Source organism: Malaclemys terrapin, chromosome 4 (genome assembly GCF_027887155.1).
Source record: "Malaclemys terrapin pileata isolate rMalTer1 chromosome 4, rMalTer1.hap1, whole genome shotgun sequence".
Taxonomy (NCBI): domain Eukaryota; kingdom Metazoa; phylum Chordata; order Testudines; family Emydidae; genus Malaclemys; species Malaclemys terrapin.
This window is the reverse complement of record NC_071508.1, coordinates 129819865-129835607: the sequence shown is the minus strand read 5'-3', so window position 1 is coordinate 129835607 and position 15743 is coordinate 129819865. Positions and strand designations below refer to the sequence as shown.

At 44.3% G+C, this 15743-nt stretch overlaps 1 protein-coding gene across 1 annotated transcript; it reads right to left on the bottom strand.

Annotated features, from left to right (window-relative positions):
- Positions 1 to 111: 111 nt before the first annotated feature.
- SLC25A47 (solute carrier family 25 member 47) lies at positions 112 to 15307 on the bottom strand. Its single transcript, XM_054025769.1, has 6 exons — positions 15099 to 15307; positions 6721 to 6764; positions 6402 to 6473; positions 5690 to 5872; positions 4571 to 4841; positions 112 to 626 (listed from the first exon to the last, which is right to left on the bottom strand). The coding sequence occupies exons 1-6, from the start codon at positions 15124 to 15126 to the stop codon at positions 346 to 348; spliced, it is 879 nt and encodes a 292-aa protein (XP_053881744.1). The 5' UTR covers positions 15127 to 15307; the 3' UTR covers positions 112 to 345.
- Positions 15308 to 15743: the final 436 nt, after the last annotated feature.

Here is a 15743-nt window from a genome sequence, read left to right as displayed (position 1 = left end):
CAGAAGTTACACCCTACTGAGCTGAGGCAGGATCCAGAAAAACCCACGCCTGTCCGTCAAAGCCTGTAAAGATATTTCCGCTAAAACAGGTAACCAAGTGGAGAGAGGTGCTACACAAGTTAGATCAAGTTTATTCAAAAGTAGGAGACAACTTGACAAGACAACTAAATGGACACAATGTAGTAGTCATCAGCCACTTCTCTCCAATTCTGCATTTCACTCCCCCATAAGTCTACTGATTTCACCCAAGACCTCTGTTGGTGGACTGTTGTTTGAGTGTTCTGTTATATGAAAAGTCTTCTCAAAGGAAGCAGCCACCTTAGAACCGAGTGATGTAACATGCTTTTACTTCATAAGATGTTCTGCAACTCTCATTACGCCTTCGTATGTTACAAACACCACCATGTTCACTGGAAAAGCCCGAATGCAGTTTAATCCAAGTCCTTTGAAAAGAACTCTTATTCCTTCTTCTTTCACGCTGACTCGGATGCAGTGTATGAGTCCTCTGTACTTGCGCTGGCCCAAGTTATCTACTTGCAGCCGTGATTTAATTACATCCATAGGAGTAGCTACGGCCCACCCAAACACTCCAGCAGAGCCACCAGAAATAAGCACAGTCAGTATGTCTGCAAAAAGAGAACCAATAGTAGTAGTTAACCAGAGTGTGGTAATGATAGCGCGGTAAGCATTTCCAGAGAGACTTTTTCCAGCTACTTGTTCAAATATAACACTGTGAACAGTTTTAGGAGAAGAGGAAAAACTGCAGAAAGAGACTGTTTTACTAAAAATTAGTTTTGTACAGCGTGACATCCTCACAACAGTCCAAATCAGAAGAACTCCACTGATGTCAATAGAATTACAACCATATAAATGAGATCAGAGTTTCTTCATGCAGACTTTCCACTGACTTCAGCTAGAGTTCTAGCAACCTCAGCCAGTCCACTGGATTTATCTTGCCATATCAGATCATTCTAGGCTGTCTAGGGGGTTATATTTTTCCCATCACTACAGTATGCAAGTCCATTTATACTGTATAACCATTCAAACAGCACTGTTGATACACCATCAAGTTTCAGATGCTGCCTCCAGTTGTGACCAGTGCTTGACCTGATGCTGAAATAAAGTGAAACGACTCTACAATGAACCTGACCATTTATGCAATTTGGGAAGGAGAAAAAGGAATTCCTTCCTGCCCAAAGACAAAGTTGTGTTCTTAACAAAACTGTGCCTTGTAACTTCTTACTCTAGATAGCAAGCCTACTATCCTGTATTGCCTGTAGTTGTAAATTCGGCAGGATATCTAGCACATGTATATTATATATAGTTCCAATGTTTCCAATATTTTAAATGTGCTACCTTTTAATTTCACAGCATATTCATTTTTTCATGTAGCAGCAAGTCAGATAGCTCGGGGCACCTTACCTAGTTTAAGGTAGTATTTGGTTTTGGGCTGGATGAATGGACTGTAAGGTGGATAGAAAGCTGTCTAGATCGTCGGGCTCAAAGGGTAGTGATCAATGGCTCCATGTCTAGTTGGCAGACGGTTTCAAGCGGAGTGCCCCAAGGGTTGGTCCTGGGGCTGGTTTTGTTTAATATCTTTATTAATGATCTGGAGGATGGTGTGGACTGCACTCTCAGCAAGTTTGCAGATGACACTAAACTATAGTTAAGACTGACCTGGAGCCTGCCACTCCAAGGTGTTCAGTGCCTCTGCAGCTGGAGTCCACCACCTGTTTCCAATTGCTTATATAACTGTCTCACCAAGAATAATCTTCTTTGCTGAAACTTCTCACAGATTGGCTTAGCCCAGAGGGGGGAGGCATTTTGTAGTCATCTTGGGGTTATTTGCCTCCTAGGAAACTTAAGACATTTTTTGTTTCTGTGTCTGGGATAGTTCAAAGGCCTTTGTTTTCAAACTTCAGCCTGGGCATGTAGCACATGCAGTGCTGCGGGCTGTAGAATGCTTGTTTTGTCTCATTTGCTGGAATTCCTCCCCATCGCTATCTGAAGAGGAGGTGCATGGCTTGAGAACTAAGCATTCCGAGTGTACGGAAGAGATTGCTACACTTGGAATAATTACAGTCTAATGAAGTTGATCTGATTGCACAATCCAAGCAGAATTGAGTGCGACACAACCCAGATAGGAGATTGCTTAAGGAAGACTCACAGCCTGCAAGAAGTTGTGGATATGATGCACTAGCTGGCCCTCCTCTCTCTAAAACCCCAAGCCTTAAAGGGACTGAGGACCTGCCACTCTCTCTGATTGAATTAAATCCTTTGTTAAAGGGTTTATTCAAATGAGGCCACTTGGCACTCCTTAGTACAGAACCAGTACCCCATGTATTACTGCAGGATACTGTGCTACCATAAATTGGATGGTTCCAATCCCTAGCAGTCATTAAAAACTGCATAGCACATCATCTAAGAGTAGGGGTGTTATCCCCAACATGTTTAGTCAAATTTTAGTTCCATTCTTCTTATGGTAAATATTTAGAAAAACTGGACGTGCACAAGTCCATGAGGCTGGATGTGCTGCATCCGAGGGTGCTAAAGGAGTTGGCGGATGAGATTGCAGAGCCATTAGCCATTATTTTTGAAAACGCATGGCGATCGGGGGAGGTCCCAGATGACTGGAAAAAGGCTAATGTAGTGCCCATCTTTAAAAAAGGGAAGAAGGAGGATCCGGGGAACTACAGGCCAGTCAGCCTCACCTCAGTCCCTGGAAAAATCATGGAGCAGGTCCTCAAGGAATCAATTATGAAACACTTAGAGGAGAGGAAAGTGATCAGGAACAGTCAGCATAGATTCACCAAGGGCAAGTCGTGCCTAACTAACCTAATTGCCTTGTATGATGAGATAACTGGCTCTGTGGATGAGGGGAAAGCAGTGGATGTGTTATTCCTTGACTTTAGCAAAGCTTTTGATACGGTCTCCCACAGTATTCTTGCCGCCAAGTTAAAGACGTATGGGCTGGATGAATGGACTGTAAGGTGGATAGAAAGCTGGCTAGATCATCGGGCTCAAAGGGTAGTGATCAATGGCTCCATGTCTAGTTGGCAGACGGTTTCAAGCGGAGTGCCCCAAGGGTTGGTCCTGGGGCTGGTTTTGTTTAATATCTTTATTAATGATCTGGAGGATGGTGTGGACTGCACTCTCAGCAAGTTTGCAGATGACACTAAACTAGGAGGCGTGGTAGATACACTAGAGGGTAGGGATCGGATACAGAGGGACCTAGACAAATTAGAGGATTGGGCCAAAAAAAACCTGAGGAGGTTCAACAAGGACAAGTGCAAAGTCCTGCACTTAGGACGGAAGAATCCCATGCACTGCTACAGACTAGGGACCGAATGGCTAGGTCGCAGTTCTGCAGAAAAGAACCTAGGGATCACAGTAGACGAGAAGCTGGATATGAGTCAACAGTGTGCTCTTGTTGCCAAGAAGGCTAACGGCATTTTGGGCTGTATAAGTAGGGACATTGCCAGCAGATCGAAGAACGTGATCGTTCCCCTTTATTCGACATTGGTGAGGCCTCATCTGGAATACTGTGTCCAGTTTTGGGCCCCACACTACAAGAAGGATGTGGAAAAATTGGAAAGAGTCCAGCGGAGGGCAACAAAAATGATTAGGGATCTGGAGCACATGACTTATGAGGAGAGGCTGAGGGAACTGGGATTGTTTAGTCTCCAGAAGAGAAGAATGAGGGGGGATTTGATAGCAGCCTTCAACTACCTGAAGGGGGGTTCCAAAGAGGATGGAGCTCGGCTGTTCTCCATGGTGGCAGATGACAGAACAAGGAGCAATGGTCTCAAGTTGCAGTGGGGGAGGTCCAGGTTGGATATTAGGAAACACTATTTCACTAGGAGGGTGGTGAAGCACTGGAATGTGTTACCTAGGGAGGTGGTGGAGTCTCCTTCCTTGGAGGTTTTTAAGGCCCGGCTTGACAAAGCCCTGGCTGGGATGATTTAGTTGGGAATTGGTCCTGCTTTGAGCAGGGGGTTGGACTAGATGACCTCTTGAGGTCCCTTCCAACCCTGATATTCTATGATTCTATGAAATAGCCTCCACATCTTCAAATAAATATGACAATCTTTGCTTCTTATCCTAAATGACTCTAATTAGATTGTTTTGCATTTTTAAATCTGTGTCCTGTTTCATCCCAGACGTAGCTGCATTTATTCTTAAGCAATGTGATTCCTATTGACTGGGAAGCCTGTTTTGGGTAACCACTACATGTCACTTATTCAAGGAATCCCACAGTACTTTACTTAGCTTGCAGGGTCTAATTAAAGGGTGATCAAAACTATACTGAAAGACTTGTTGATACTTTAAAATAGTCACCTCATACAGATTTCACTATATATAGTTTGTACATTCGGTAAGTAAATCATTTTGGGAGCCGCTTGGATGAATGGTACTATATAAATGCAATAATTGTAAGCTTTGTGGTTGAAAACCAATGCACAACAGGAGATAGGTAAAAAGAATGTATACTCAAAATATGCCTCCCCTGTTAATGCAATATAAACGAACCTATTTTTGTAAGCAATCCTGAACTGTTTTCTCCACATACCTGGTTTATTTTTTCCAGCTGGAGTAAACCAATCACACAGGATATTATAGGTTAGGAAATATGTTGCAAATGAGTGGCAGTCCCTGCACAGTAATGCAGAACAACCTTTGTATAGACCCCCCAAACCTTCCTCCTTTGCTATCATCCTCAGACAATGCACAGGTCCTTGATACTTTGGCTTGGAGAGGTGAGAAGCTGTAACTGAGTAATGTGATTGCTTCTGAGTTTGCATTCGAACTTTAGCTGTTTCGGTAGGCGATATTAGCACCACCTGGAAAATTAAAAGAACGTATAACTTTTAAACTTCCACGGTGTTTGGATTAACATCATTATCCTTCTTGAGCCAATGAATCAATCACACTTGACTTTTCTAGGCAACAGTAGCAGTTTTACAGCCTAAAGCTAGCCAAGCCCATCCTTCTCCAATTCAAGTGGGCACGCTCTAAATCATCATAGAGCAACTGCAAGACTAAAGTTTGGAGCTGCCTAAGCATGAGTTAGGAGCACACAATGTAATGAGAGGCAGGCAAAAGTGGTGCACTGGGGCATAGCGCAGTATTGAAGAATAGGAACAAGCAGTCAGGCCATTAGGGAAGAAAGGAGGGAATCCTAAGCTAACAGTACATTATACGAGTCCTAGTATATGTGTCAGTGGGCTGGAACCACTGTCATAAACAATGCTAGAAATTAAACTGAGATGAGAAATCTTTGCTATTTGATTTCCCTGACTTAAGCTGGCATTAAGTTGCTCTATACAATGTGATCTGCTATGAAAAATTATCTACTGAATGGTCCACTACATGGGGCAAGAAAACATATACATGTAATTTGTGATGTGTTTTTTAAATACTTTGTTTTTATTTTAGAAAAGAAGATTAATGTCAGACACCCAGCAAGACTGAGCCAAACCAAACCAGCATGTGGGCACAACAGAGGAAGAGTAGAACTTCTTTTTTTTTTTTTTTTTAATTCTGTTGCAAGATTCCAAAGGGTTATTATAAACAGTGGGGTTCCAATGACCTTCATATAAGGACTGAACAAAAGCTATTCACTATCTTTCCAGCCTCACATATATAGAACTGGGACCTTTCTTTGTGGTCTTTTTTGTGATTTACCTACCCGAACAGCACCAGTAGCACATCCAGCAACAGAAATATCCACCTTTGATGGCTTCACGTCTGAAGTGCCATATCTTAATCTGCAGATGTTATAAAGGAAGTTTCTGTATGCCCCAAATGAAAAAGAAGAAACAAGCGACACTGTGGAGACTGACAGTGACATGCCTTTGTAAAATCCCCATGCCTAGTTTGAAAGAGAGAGAGAAAGAATCGATTAGAAAGGAAATAGCTTGTACTTATGCAAATGCCCTATCCAGTCTGCTCTAATACGCAATCCATTCGCTGTAGAGTCACCCTCAGCCTGCAGTTAGCTTTCTTAACAATTTAACAATAAAATAAAACAACCTAAATCTTCTCCCCAAGGCTGGCTGTTTGTACAGTCAGGTTCTCTTTGATTACTTCTGAGATCTCTCCTCCCTTCTATCTAGAGTGGAATTGATGGGCTTCTTGCAATATGAATCAGCATGACACACTTAGCAGCTCAGCACCTGCTAACAAGTGGGTACACAGGATCATTGTTCCGGTTGTTACACTCGCTTTTATGATAAATGTAATGTATTAAACTAGATGTACTTAGTATCAGAGGGGTAACCGTGTTAGTCTGGATCTATAAAAAGCGACAAAGAGTCCTGTGGCACCTTATAGACTAACAGAAGTATTGGAGTATAAACTTTCAAGGGTGAATACCCACTTCATCAGACGCATGTACTTACTTTCTCTGCTTTGTATGTTTCTCGAATGCAGTGCCAAATTCCATTATAGCTCCTCTCCGTCTGAATTCTCACCTGTAAGCAAAGGACATCATATTCAGAAAATATTAACGAATACATTAATGCCACACCGTTTTATTTGCAGCAGAATCTTGTTCTCAAGCAGACAGCAGATACTATCAGATATTAATTATAGAACGCTTTTGTATAAAGAATTTGAAAGAAAAATTTACAGCATTCAGTTATATCACTGATTTACCAAATGGAGAAGACCAGGCAAGAGCAAAAAGTTAAGTTTTAGAAGTAAAGTTAAAACAAATACCTTTACTGTATCCAGTGGATAACCCACAGCAACACTTAAGCCACCTGAAACAGATATTTTATTAAACAAGGTTAAGAATGTACATAATTACAGGACCAATTTCCTAATGCAAAGGAAGTCATTAAATGAATTTCAGTGAAAGTCAGTTCCAGAAAGACAAGTTATGTTTGATACCATATCTCTAATTTGTAGGTAACCAGAAAGTTTAAGTCAAAGATCAAGATGCAAAAAAAGAGAGGCTGAGACAAATTAAAAGAAAGCTTTGGAATGGCAAAGGGAACATCCCAGAGGTAACAGCAGCATAGTGCAAGCCAGGATTGTAAACGAAAAAGTAACAAATGTTGCTAGAAATATGCTATGCACAGTGCTAATGTCATGGGCTGCGGGCTGCCATGTTGACACTGGACTTTAGTTGTGTCGGGAGTTTTAACAGGAGATGTCAAGGAAATAGTTGATCGTTTCCTAGTCCCCTGTCTTTTTGCATGTCCTTTCTCTTCTTAGAGTGTAAGCTTTCTGGAGCAAGACCAAGCCTTCCTACGCAGGACACTGTGGCTTCCGCTCCCTTGGCAACACGTAGGCCTCTAGATGTTACTGAATGACCCCTACTGGAGCCTCTAGATGCTACTGTACCAGAAGTAGTAAGTAATAAAGAATGAAGCCACTCAGATATTAACTGAGGTTTACAGGCTACAGGTTCCAGCCAGCAAGACTCCATCTTGATCTAAGCGGAGGTAGCCAGTGATTTCATTCTATGACTTCATAGGGCAAAGTTGGAACACATTATGGGCAGTCTTCAAGAGCCACATATGAAGCCCCAGACTAAACTACTCAATGGGAGTTAAAGGCACCCAGCACCTTCCACGAGCCCATAAAGCAATAGTGTGTTTTACATGTGCAGTGAACAGATACACGACAGTGCAAAGAAAGATGAACAAAAACAAAGGACTAATGCTTAACCAGGAAACAGCCCTTGAAAAGGAGCCAAGCTGATTTTAGAACTGTGATGTGATGCAATGTCAGGGCAGTAACACTGTGTACAACATACAGCACAAGCCCAATGGCTGCTTTGCAAATCAGCGTGGCAGAGCTGACCTTAGGCTAAACTGCCCTTGCTGTTTCAGCTTTGGCAAGCTTCAAGTGTCACCCCACTGTGACAGTGCTGAGGAGGACTCATGATGGGGTATGCACAAAGTCAGGCTGGTCAACAGAGCTTGTCTGGATACCAGCTGACCTTTATTACCATGGTGTGACAGCAAAGACATCGCTTTTAACATTCAACAGGGATTTGTCTGCCCCAAATATAGAAACCCAGGAACATTTCTAGAGCTTAAAATAATCACTAGAGATGGAAGCTCAATCATTCTAGGAGGAAAAGTTGCTGTCACAATTTGGGCGGGTGGGCAGAGACAAGACACATAGTTTTCATGTAGGTTTCTTTACTTAACAAAAACAAATAGAATTTCATTACTGCCATTATGTCCACCATATTTCTCAGCCAATGGTTCTAAATGTCTCACTCCTCTGTTGATTGACACTACATCAATGCAAAGTATTTTTTGACGTTACAGCCGACTGACTAGCTAACTTCTGGTTAATACATGAACTGCACGTGACCTCAAAGGAAATCCGTCTCAGTGACAATGGAGCCATTTCAATGGAACATTGATAGTGGCCAGTCCTTTTGTTTTGAAAACAGATTTAGTTGTCTTAATGTATTGTATAAGCCCTTTCAGGGAGCTGGGAAATTACACTGATCTGTTTCATGGAGGTTCACCAGTTAAGAGGAATTTGTAATTCAGCTCATTTACAAAGTTAGCGTTGGGTGGTGTAGTCATTGCACAAGCCACATTTCACCTGAAATAACAAGGCCATCTTGCAGGGCAGGCACCAGCCCTCCAAGCATGTGCTTGGGGCAGCACCTGGAGGGGGTGGTGTTCACCCGGGGATAGCGGGGCCGCTGCCAGGCTGGCCGCCCTCCCTGGGCTCCGGCCGGCCGGGGAGATCAGGGCTGCGGCCAGGCTCGCCGCCCTCCCCCCGGTGCTCCGGCCGGCCAGGAAGAGCGGGACCGCCCTCCCCCGGCGCTCTGGCCGGCCGGGGAGAACGGGGCCACAGCCAGGCTCACCACCCTCCCCCCAGCGCTCCAGCCGCTGGGGAGAGCGGAGCCGCGGCGGGCTCGCCACCCTCCCCTGCCGCGCTCCCCACTGGGGGGCAGCGGGAGGCTTTTTTGCCTTGGGCGGCAAAACAGCCAGAGCCGGCCCTGCCATCTTGGTAACTGAGTAGCACTGCTACATGGTGAAGTACACTGTATTTGCTTGAGTGAGTCACCAAGGTCCCAACAGCTAATCCTGTAGTGCATGGCACCTTAGACAATCCTGGACAAGATTTACATGATCCTTGCTCACTTACCAAAAAAAACAAACAAACCCTTTATTTTAATTTCTGTGCATGGTGCATGGTCCACCCAGCCTCTCCATCAAATCTGTGCAGTAGGAAAGCTCAATAGGCAGTAACAAATAGGTCAGAAAACAACTTTTTATATGTAAAGTACATTGTGGGAAGGGGAAGGACTATCTAGAAAAGAAAAATACACAGGCAAAAGATGGAGTTTAAAAAAAGAGGAGCGTATTCAGTCTAGCTAGTGGAGCGTGCAGAGAATGAAAACATGCCCCATCCAGCCTGGCTCTCCTGCTCACTGACAGATCCTCCAGCCTAAGCCTCTTGCAAATGTACCCAGGGCAGATCACTAAATTGGGGAGGAGGGTTTCCTGGAAAGCAAGGGCATAGCAGCGAGTAAGTTACTGTGCCCTTCTGCTGTGCAGATCTCACCCACACCCAGTGTTCCCTCCGTGCATGAGCATGTCCTCAAACGAGGACAGGATTTGGCTTTACGTGAGTTGCAAGCTTCTCAGTGGTTTAAGGTGGCACTTTTGGCTCTTGGAAGACCTTTTAAGAAAGGGCTCTTTTGTGCATGGCAGAGCTAAAAACGTAGTCTTCTGGCTGCCCCTACTGCGTTCAAGAAGGAAGAACTCCCTGCTACTTTGTGATACATGCTTGGCTCACAGGCAGGGACCAGTGCATTCCTTCCTTCCTTTTGGATTTGGGTTAATACTGGGTGTATTTAGTATCTTGATAGGGATTAATCAGCCTTGTCACACATTAAAATAGGCAGAATGCAAAAACAGACACATAGGCCCTCTTACAGGGCTGTTACTGTCACCTGTCCCTCTGGATAAAACAGCTTGAGAGACTGAGAGAGGAAGTGGCCTGCAAATGAGCTAGGGATATACAAGAGACAGCTCTGTTTAACTCCACCTCCATCCCACAGCAGTCCCTCATGCTGTTCCAAGGCCATGGAACATTCATAAACTCTCTGCTGTTTCGCTCCTCTGAGTAACAGCAGCAATGGCAAATAAATTGTGAATTAGGCTGAAGTTTAGGTACACATTGTGTTGATCCCTGACTCCTTCTGCCCTGGGCTAGAATAAGACATAGATACTATTAGCCTGAGAGCTCTTGGCGTTCTGTAATTACATCAGAATCTAGGCTTTCATTTAAAAAAAAAAGTATTTTCTAGCCCTCAGGGTTGGGAAGAAAAGCTTGAAAATGTGCCCTGACATATAACCAATGCAGTGATATCTACCTGAGTCTGCAGACAGCCTTAACAATAAACAATAGATACCTCTGAGCGGGGCTGTGACCTGCCCGAAGCGTCTCAGTGAGGTGTTCTCTCCACAACCCATTGCCAGACCTGGTTCAAGGTTTGTGTTTGTTTGCACAAAAAGGGTAGAAGGAAATGTCGGGAGGGAGAGGGTTGTTTGTTTTGGTTTGGTTTGTTCAACATTTTCTACCTTTTTCATCGCACAAAGAAATAATCCAAAATGAAATTTCTCAAAACTAAACAAAAAAGTTCTTGCAAACTTTGTGTGTTCTCCCCGCACCCCAATTTTGTTTTGTTTTTATTACTTTCCCTCCCCCGCCTTCCTAATGGAAAAAAAGGGGAGGAATATGAGAGAAAGTAGGGGGAAAACAAATACTTTCACTTTTTAATTCATTTAATAGGAAACGGAGAGGCAGAGGAAGTTTAAAAATCAGGAAAAAGTGTTACCACAGTGGTAACAGTGTTTTGGGGTTGTTTGTTAAAAAAAATCTCACTGAGCAAAACTTTGACCAGCCTGGCTCACTGCTCTGAGGGCCCCACCAACACCACCTCCACCAGGGGCCACATAGGGCAGGAGAAGAGTACAGCGAACCCGGCCGATACACCCCACTTCCTAAAGTCATTACTGTAGGGCCCTGCTGCTACCCCGTTTTTCTCTCCAGGAAGGAGAGAGTCACTGCTTCTCTTGCTCTTCCTGAGAAGGGGTCCAGGCAGCCATCCCTTCCTCCACCATCCCAAGTGTGCAGCAGGAGAGGGGACACCATGAAGGGGGCCATAGAAGGCCCTATTTCTTCATGTGCCTAGGGCCCTTGGTTGATGTCATGTCCGACAGGTCCCATTTTGAGCTGAGCTCCATCACGGAGGCGACGTGGGAGCGGGAGGCTGCCCCACCACTGCACCCCAGTATTGACAACCCCAATTCCTGTGCCCAGGAGCCGCCCTGTTGTCACAGGAGGTGAGGAGAGAGTGGAAATGCCTGCATTGCTGGGCTCTTTCTGCTTCCTCCCTTCCTGAGAGAATGGTGTCAGCTGGAGGCAGGGAGGGGGATCTACTTCTGCCCCAGGAGGCCAGCAAATGGGGAAAGGAGTCAGTAAAGGGATTCACCACATCCCTGGGCAGGGTTGAAATCTGAGCAAGGCCGGGAGCTTTTCCTCAATGCCAGACTGACTGCTGCTCTGGCTAGACTCCCCTGACTGGGGAAGACGTCAGAGGAGTTAGCCACACGGATACCCCTCCTTGGCATTTTTCACTTTGGCTCCTCTCTGCACCACGAGCCCCAAAGTCTACCAAATTCCAGGTGTGCTTTTTAGTCTCCTGAGAAGGGACTAAGCACCCAAGGCATGAAGCTTTTACACATCAGAGGTGTCCAGTCAGGTTTATCAAAGGCTGTGGAAAGCTGCAATGCTGTGAACTCCGTCACTTTATATAAATAGCCCTGGACAGTGATAGCATGAGCTGGCTGTACTGTTTACACAGCAGAACCAAACAAGAGCAGCTCTGTATAGAACACATAAGGGAGGCAGAACCTATAGAAAGACTCTGTTCAATAAAGTGGTGCCTGGCTCCTGTAGGTTGGATAGAAAATAAACAGTGAAATCAAGTTAAGGACCTATCTGGGTTTTAATAATACCTAGCTCTTATATAGAGCTTTTCATCAGTAGATCTCGAAGCACTTTACAAAGGAGACCAGTATCACTATGCTCATTTTACATATGGGGAAACGGAGTCACAGAGCAGTGAAGTGACTTGCCTAATGTCACCCAGTGGCTAAGCCAGGTATAGAACCCAGGTCTTCTGAGTCCCTGTCTTTGTGCCCAATTTGGCTGGGATTTTTTTTTTTTTTTTGGATGTACACAGTTATCACAGCAACTTGTGTTCCCCTGCGCCACCAGTTCCTGATATGTAACATAGCCAGGGGTCCTGTGAGGATATGGATCGAGAAGAAGCAAACTGTGCAGTTGATCTTCAACGAAAAAATAACATAGAGGAAGACAAATTATATTAACACAACTGACTGCAATAGCTATACGTGAAATCCTGGCCTTGCTAGCACAAGGCACAGGGAGAAGCCACCACCCTAGCTCATGCGTGCTGGGGCAGGAAGATAAGCTCTGAAGACCTCCTTATGGCTGCTCTGCAAAGGAGCAGTAGAGCACAGAAATTGCTATACCAGGTCAGACCCCTGGTTCATCTGATCCAGTGTATTGTCCCCTTAATGGACAATTATAGAATAACCTGCCCATAAGGGAAGTTTTTCTAACCCTGCGCAGCGTGTGGTTGGTTTATAAAGCACTAGCTATTGATGGTAGCAGTTGGCAGTGGAGCCAGGACATGTCCACAGCTGACTGGTCACACTTCCCTGAAGGCTACAGAGCAATGCCGGACATACCTTGCCTTCTGCCTAAGAGAACACTAGGTCTCTATGCTTCAGGCAGAAAAGAGCCCTTTCGGTCATCTCCACCCTGGCCTGGGCACCCTGCACTATGCAGGCCAGAAAGCAGAGGTGGACCCAGTTATATATGAAGGAAGGGATAAGCTTTCTAGCACCTCCAGCCCATGTCCTGATTACTGAAGATCTTTCTGAGCAGTGGACATGTTTACATTGGTGTCATGTTGCCAACATGTGGTGTCACAAGCGCAGGCACTGTGCATCCTCTGATTTCTCTCAGGCACATCTCATACTGTGTCACTGTGCACTCAAACCGTCCCTTGATTCTGAGCTAGTTCGATACACTCCGAAGCAACAGCAGTGGGAGGAGCTGTGCAGTAGGTTGTGTGTGCGTGCACGTGCACGTGTGAGGAACTGCACAACAGTTCTGGGCATGTTTGTGCTTGTAGATAACTTATCACCTTGAATATTTTCACCATAGACATCAGCCAGGATTTTAAGGGGGCTGTGCCTCTTTGCTATTCTCCAGTAGGAGCCAGGCTTTTCCAAAAAGCGAAAACACATCAAGGTCTTAGGAGTGCAGTTAATTAAACAGAAACCCTGTGTTGCCATTTTAGTTGTTTGATGCAAATCATCTGGGTTTGCAACATATTTGGAAATGTGAAAATACACAAGATGAGCCTGCTTCAACTCTCTAACATTTGTCAGAATCAAACATAAGCCATACACCAACTCCAAGGCTCAGAGAAAGTCAGCCACAAATGTCTGTTCTCCAAGAAATCTTTGATCTGGAAAACACCCCTCAAAGAGATAATGGCATCTCCCACATGGTAATGATTGGCATTGGGCCAGTCCCTGACGTCCTTGCACAGACAAAATTTCCACTGACTTACATTCAAATTCTCTAGGTACTGGACAAAATATCTCAGAGGAGCTTGCTTTCTATAGGCATTGCACATCATAGAAAAGCAGCCAGTTTGCCTTAGGTAGCAGCTAGGAGGATTCTGTATTCATAGCAATGTGGTGCATTTAAAATAAGCAAAAGTATTTCTGATTACAACCCCAGAGGGATGTCCCTCTCCCCTGATGCATCTGAGTAGAGCAGGATCCAACAAGTACTGAGTGCCTCCCATTCCCATTCCCAAAAATGCACTTACTGCACAGCTGCTGCCCAATGTGGCAGTCAGTACCAAAGTTTAAAGAATCTCTTTCATAGCCTTGCCCCAACTTCTCATTGTCAACCATATCCCTCCAGTTCCCAGGCTCCCAAAACTCCCACACAGTCTGAGATGACTGAGTACAGAGAAGGGAAGGGAACCAGAATGAAGGGACGAAATCCATCTCTCCTGCTCCTGCAGTCATTCTGGATCCCACAAGGCTCACTATACCTCCCAATTATTACATAAAGGGAGAGTTAAGTATGTTCTCCTATTTAAATCTCTACATGGACAATGAGCCTCTCCTGAACTGACCAGCAAAGGGCTGCCAAAGTTCAGAGGATCTGGAAGCCTGGTTGGAATTGTTTGTAGCATGTCTCAGCCATATGCCAAATTTGTCTGACCCTCTCTAGCAAAGATGACACTGCATTTCTCCAGTTCTGATCAATCTTAGCCATTTAATGCTTTTCTCTTTCAAAATCTCCCAGGTAATTAGACCATACTCTTTGCTGATCACTTGCCAAATTTCACTGTTTAAAACAAAACTAACTTTCATATGTACAAGAACCCCGAAAAAATCTAAAACTAAGCGGTACCTTTTTTAAAAATTGGAAAATATTTGCTCCCAGATCAACTTCTGCTATGCAACAAGTCTGTGTAGAATTAACCCATGAAACTGCAAATAAAGATCAACCTAAGGTTATCCAAATGTCACTCCTCCAAACCTCCTTGTTAACTGAAACAGTCATTTCTCTGCACTATTAATTGTACTGGAAATGACCTCAGTTCTTCCTACTCTGACTGCCTAGGATATCAGATAACTGAGGCTGTACCATACCAGCAGTGTCTGCCAGTATCTGCATTCAATTTGTTCCATCTTATTGTCTCCTGCTGCCACGTGTGGGTTTTCATGTTGTTTTGCTTAATACTTTTGGAATTAGACCTGGCGTTGCAGAGCAATAACCTTAGCTAACCTATGTTTAACTATATTAATTTAACAGCTCTGTACGTTTGCTGATTCTTTAAAGTAACAATACTTTTTAAAAAAAGAGATTTCTCAATAAATCACGGAAAGACCCTCAACTATAGCATTGCCATTTGTGGCATTAGGATCTGCCTTTAAATTAATAGGAAACACAGCTTTCATCATACACCATTTTACTTATTTATTTACCTCCAATGGCTCCAGCAATGAAATCCATCTGCACAGAGTCTGCTGCTTTGACTGGCCTAATCAAACGTTGGGATTGTAGAGGAGGCAAAGAGGAAAATTCAGCCTTTCCGTGCACAAGCCAACTTAAGTCCTTTGGAAATGATATAGTTCATAATATATTAAAGCTAACCCTGCTAACTCCACCTTCCTCCAGAGGTTATGTACTCTGGGGAAACTTGATGAACTATGCATGTGCAGGGAGAGACAAAGATTGAATTGGTTCCAAGAATATTGTGAATAAATAATCCCATGAAGAAATGAACCAGAACATTGACCTGAAACTTCTATTCCAGTGCCTTTTACCCTGCAAATCCCTGGGTGCCCGGCCTTATAAAACAACAATGATGTAGAACATGGAGCAGCCACATCATCCCTGTTGTATTAATTAACTGCAGGAGATGGTCTTTTCCATAACTCGCCCAGGTACATTCACACACACACACAGAGGAGTGGAGAGTCCCCCACAAGCACTATTTCAAAGTAGACTCCCTTCCCAATCAAAGGCAAAGCATGCCACCCCCTCTTACCTTGCCATTCACCCTGACCTTCCTACTTACGGTCCTGGTTCTTCAGCCTTGCACAGCACTCAACTCATCCTTGCCAAGT

Excerpts from the sequence above, each read along its gene's own strand:
- SLC25A47 (XM_054025769.1), bottom strand. The coding sequence starts at position 15,126 with ATGGATTTCATTGCTGGAGCCATTGGAG. Across the intron at positions 6,765-15,098 it reads CATTGCTGGAGCCATTGGAG|GTGGCTTAAGTGTTGCTGTG; the intron begins GTAAATAAATAA and ends TATCTGTTTCAG. Across the intron at positions 4,842-5,689 it reads GTGCTACTGGTGCTGTTCGG|GTGGTGCTAATATCGCCTAC; the intron begins GTAGGTAAATCA and ends TTAATTTTCCAG.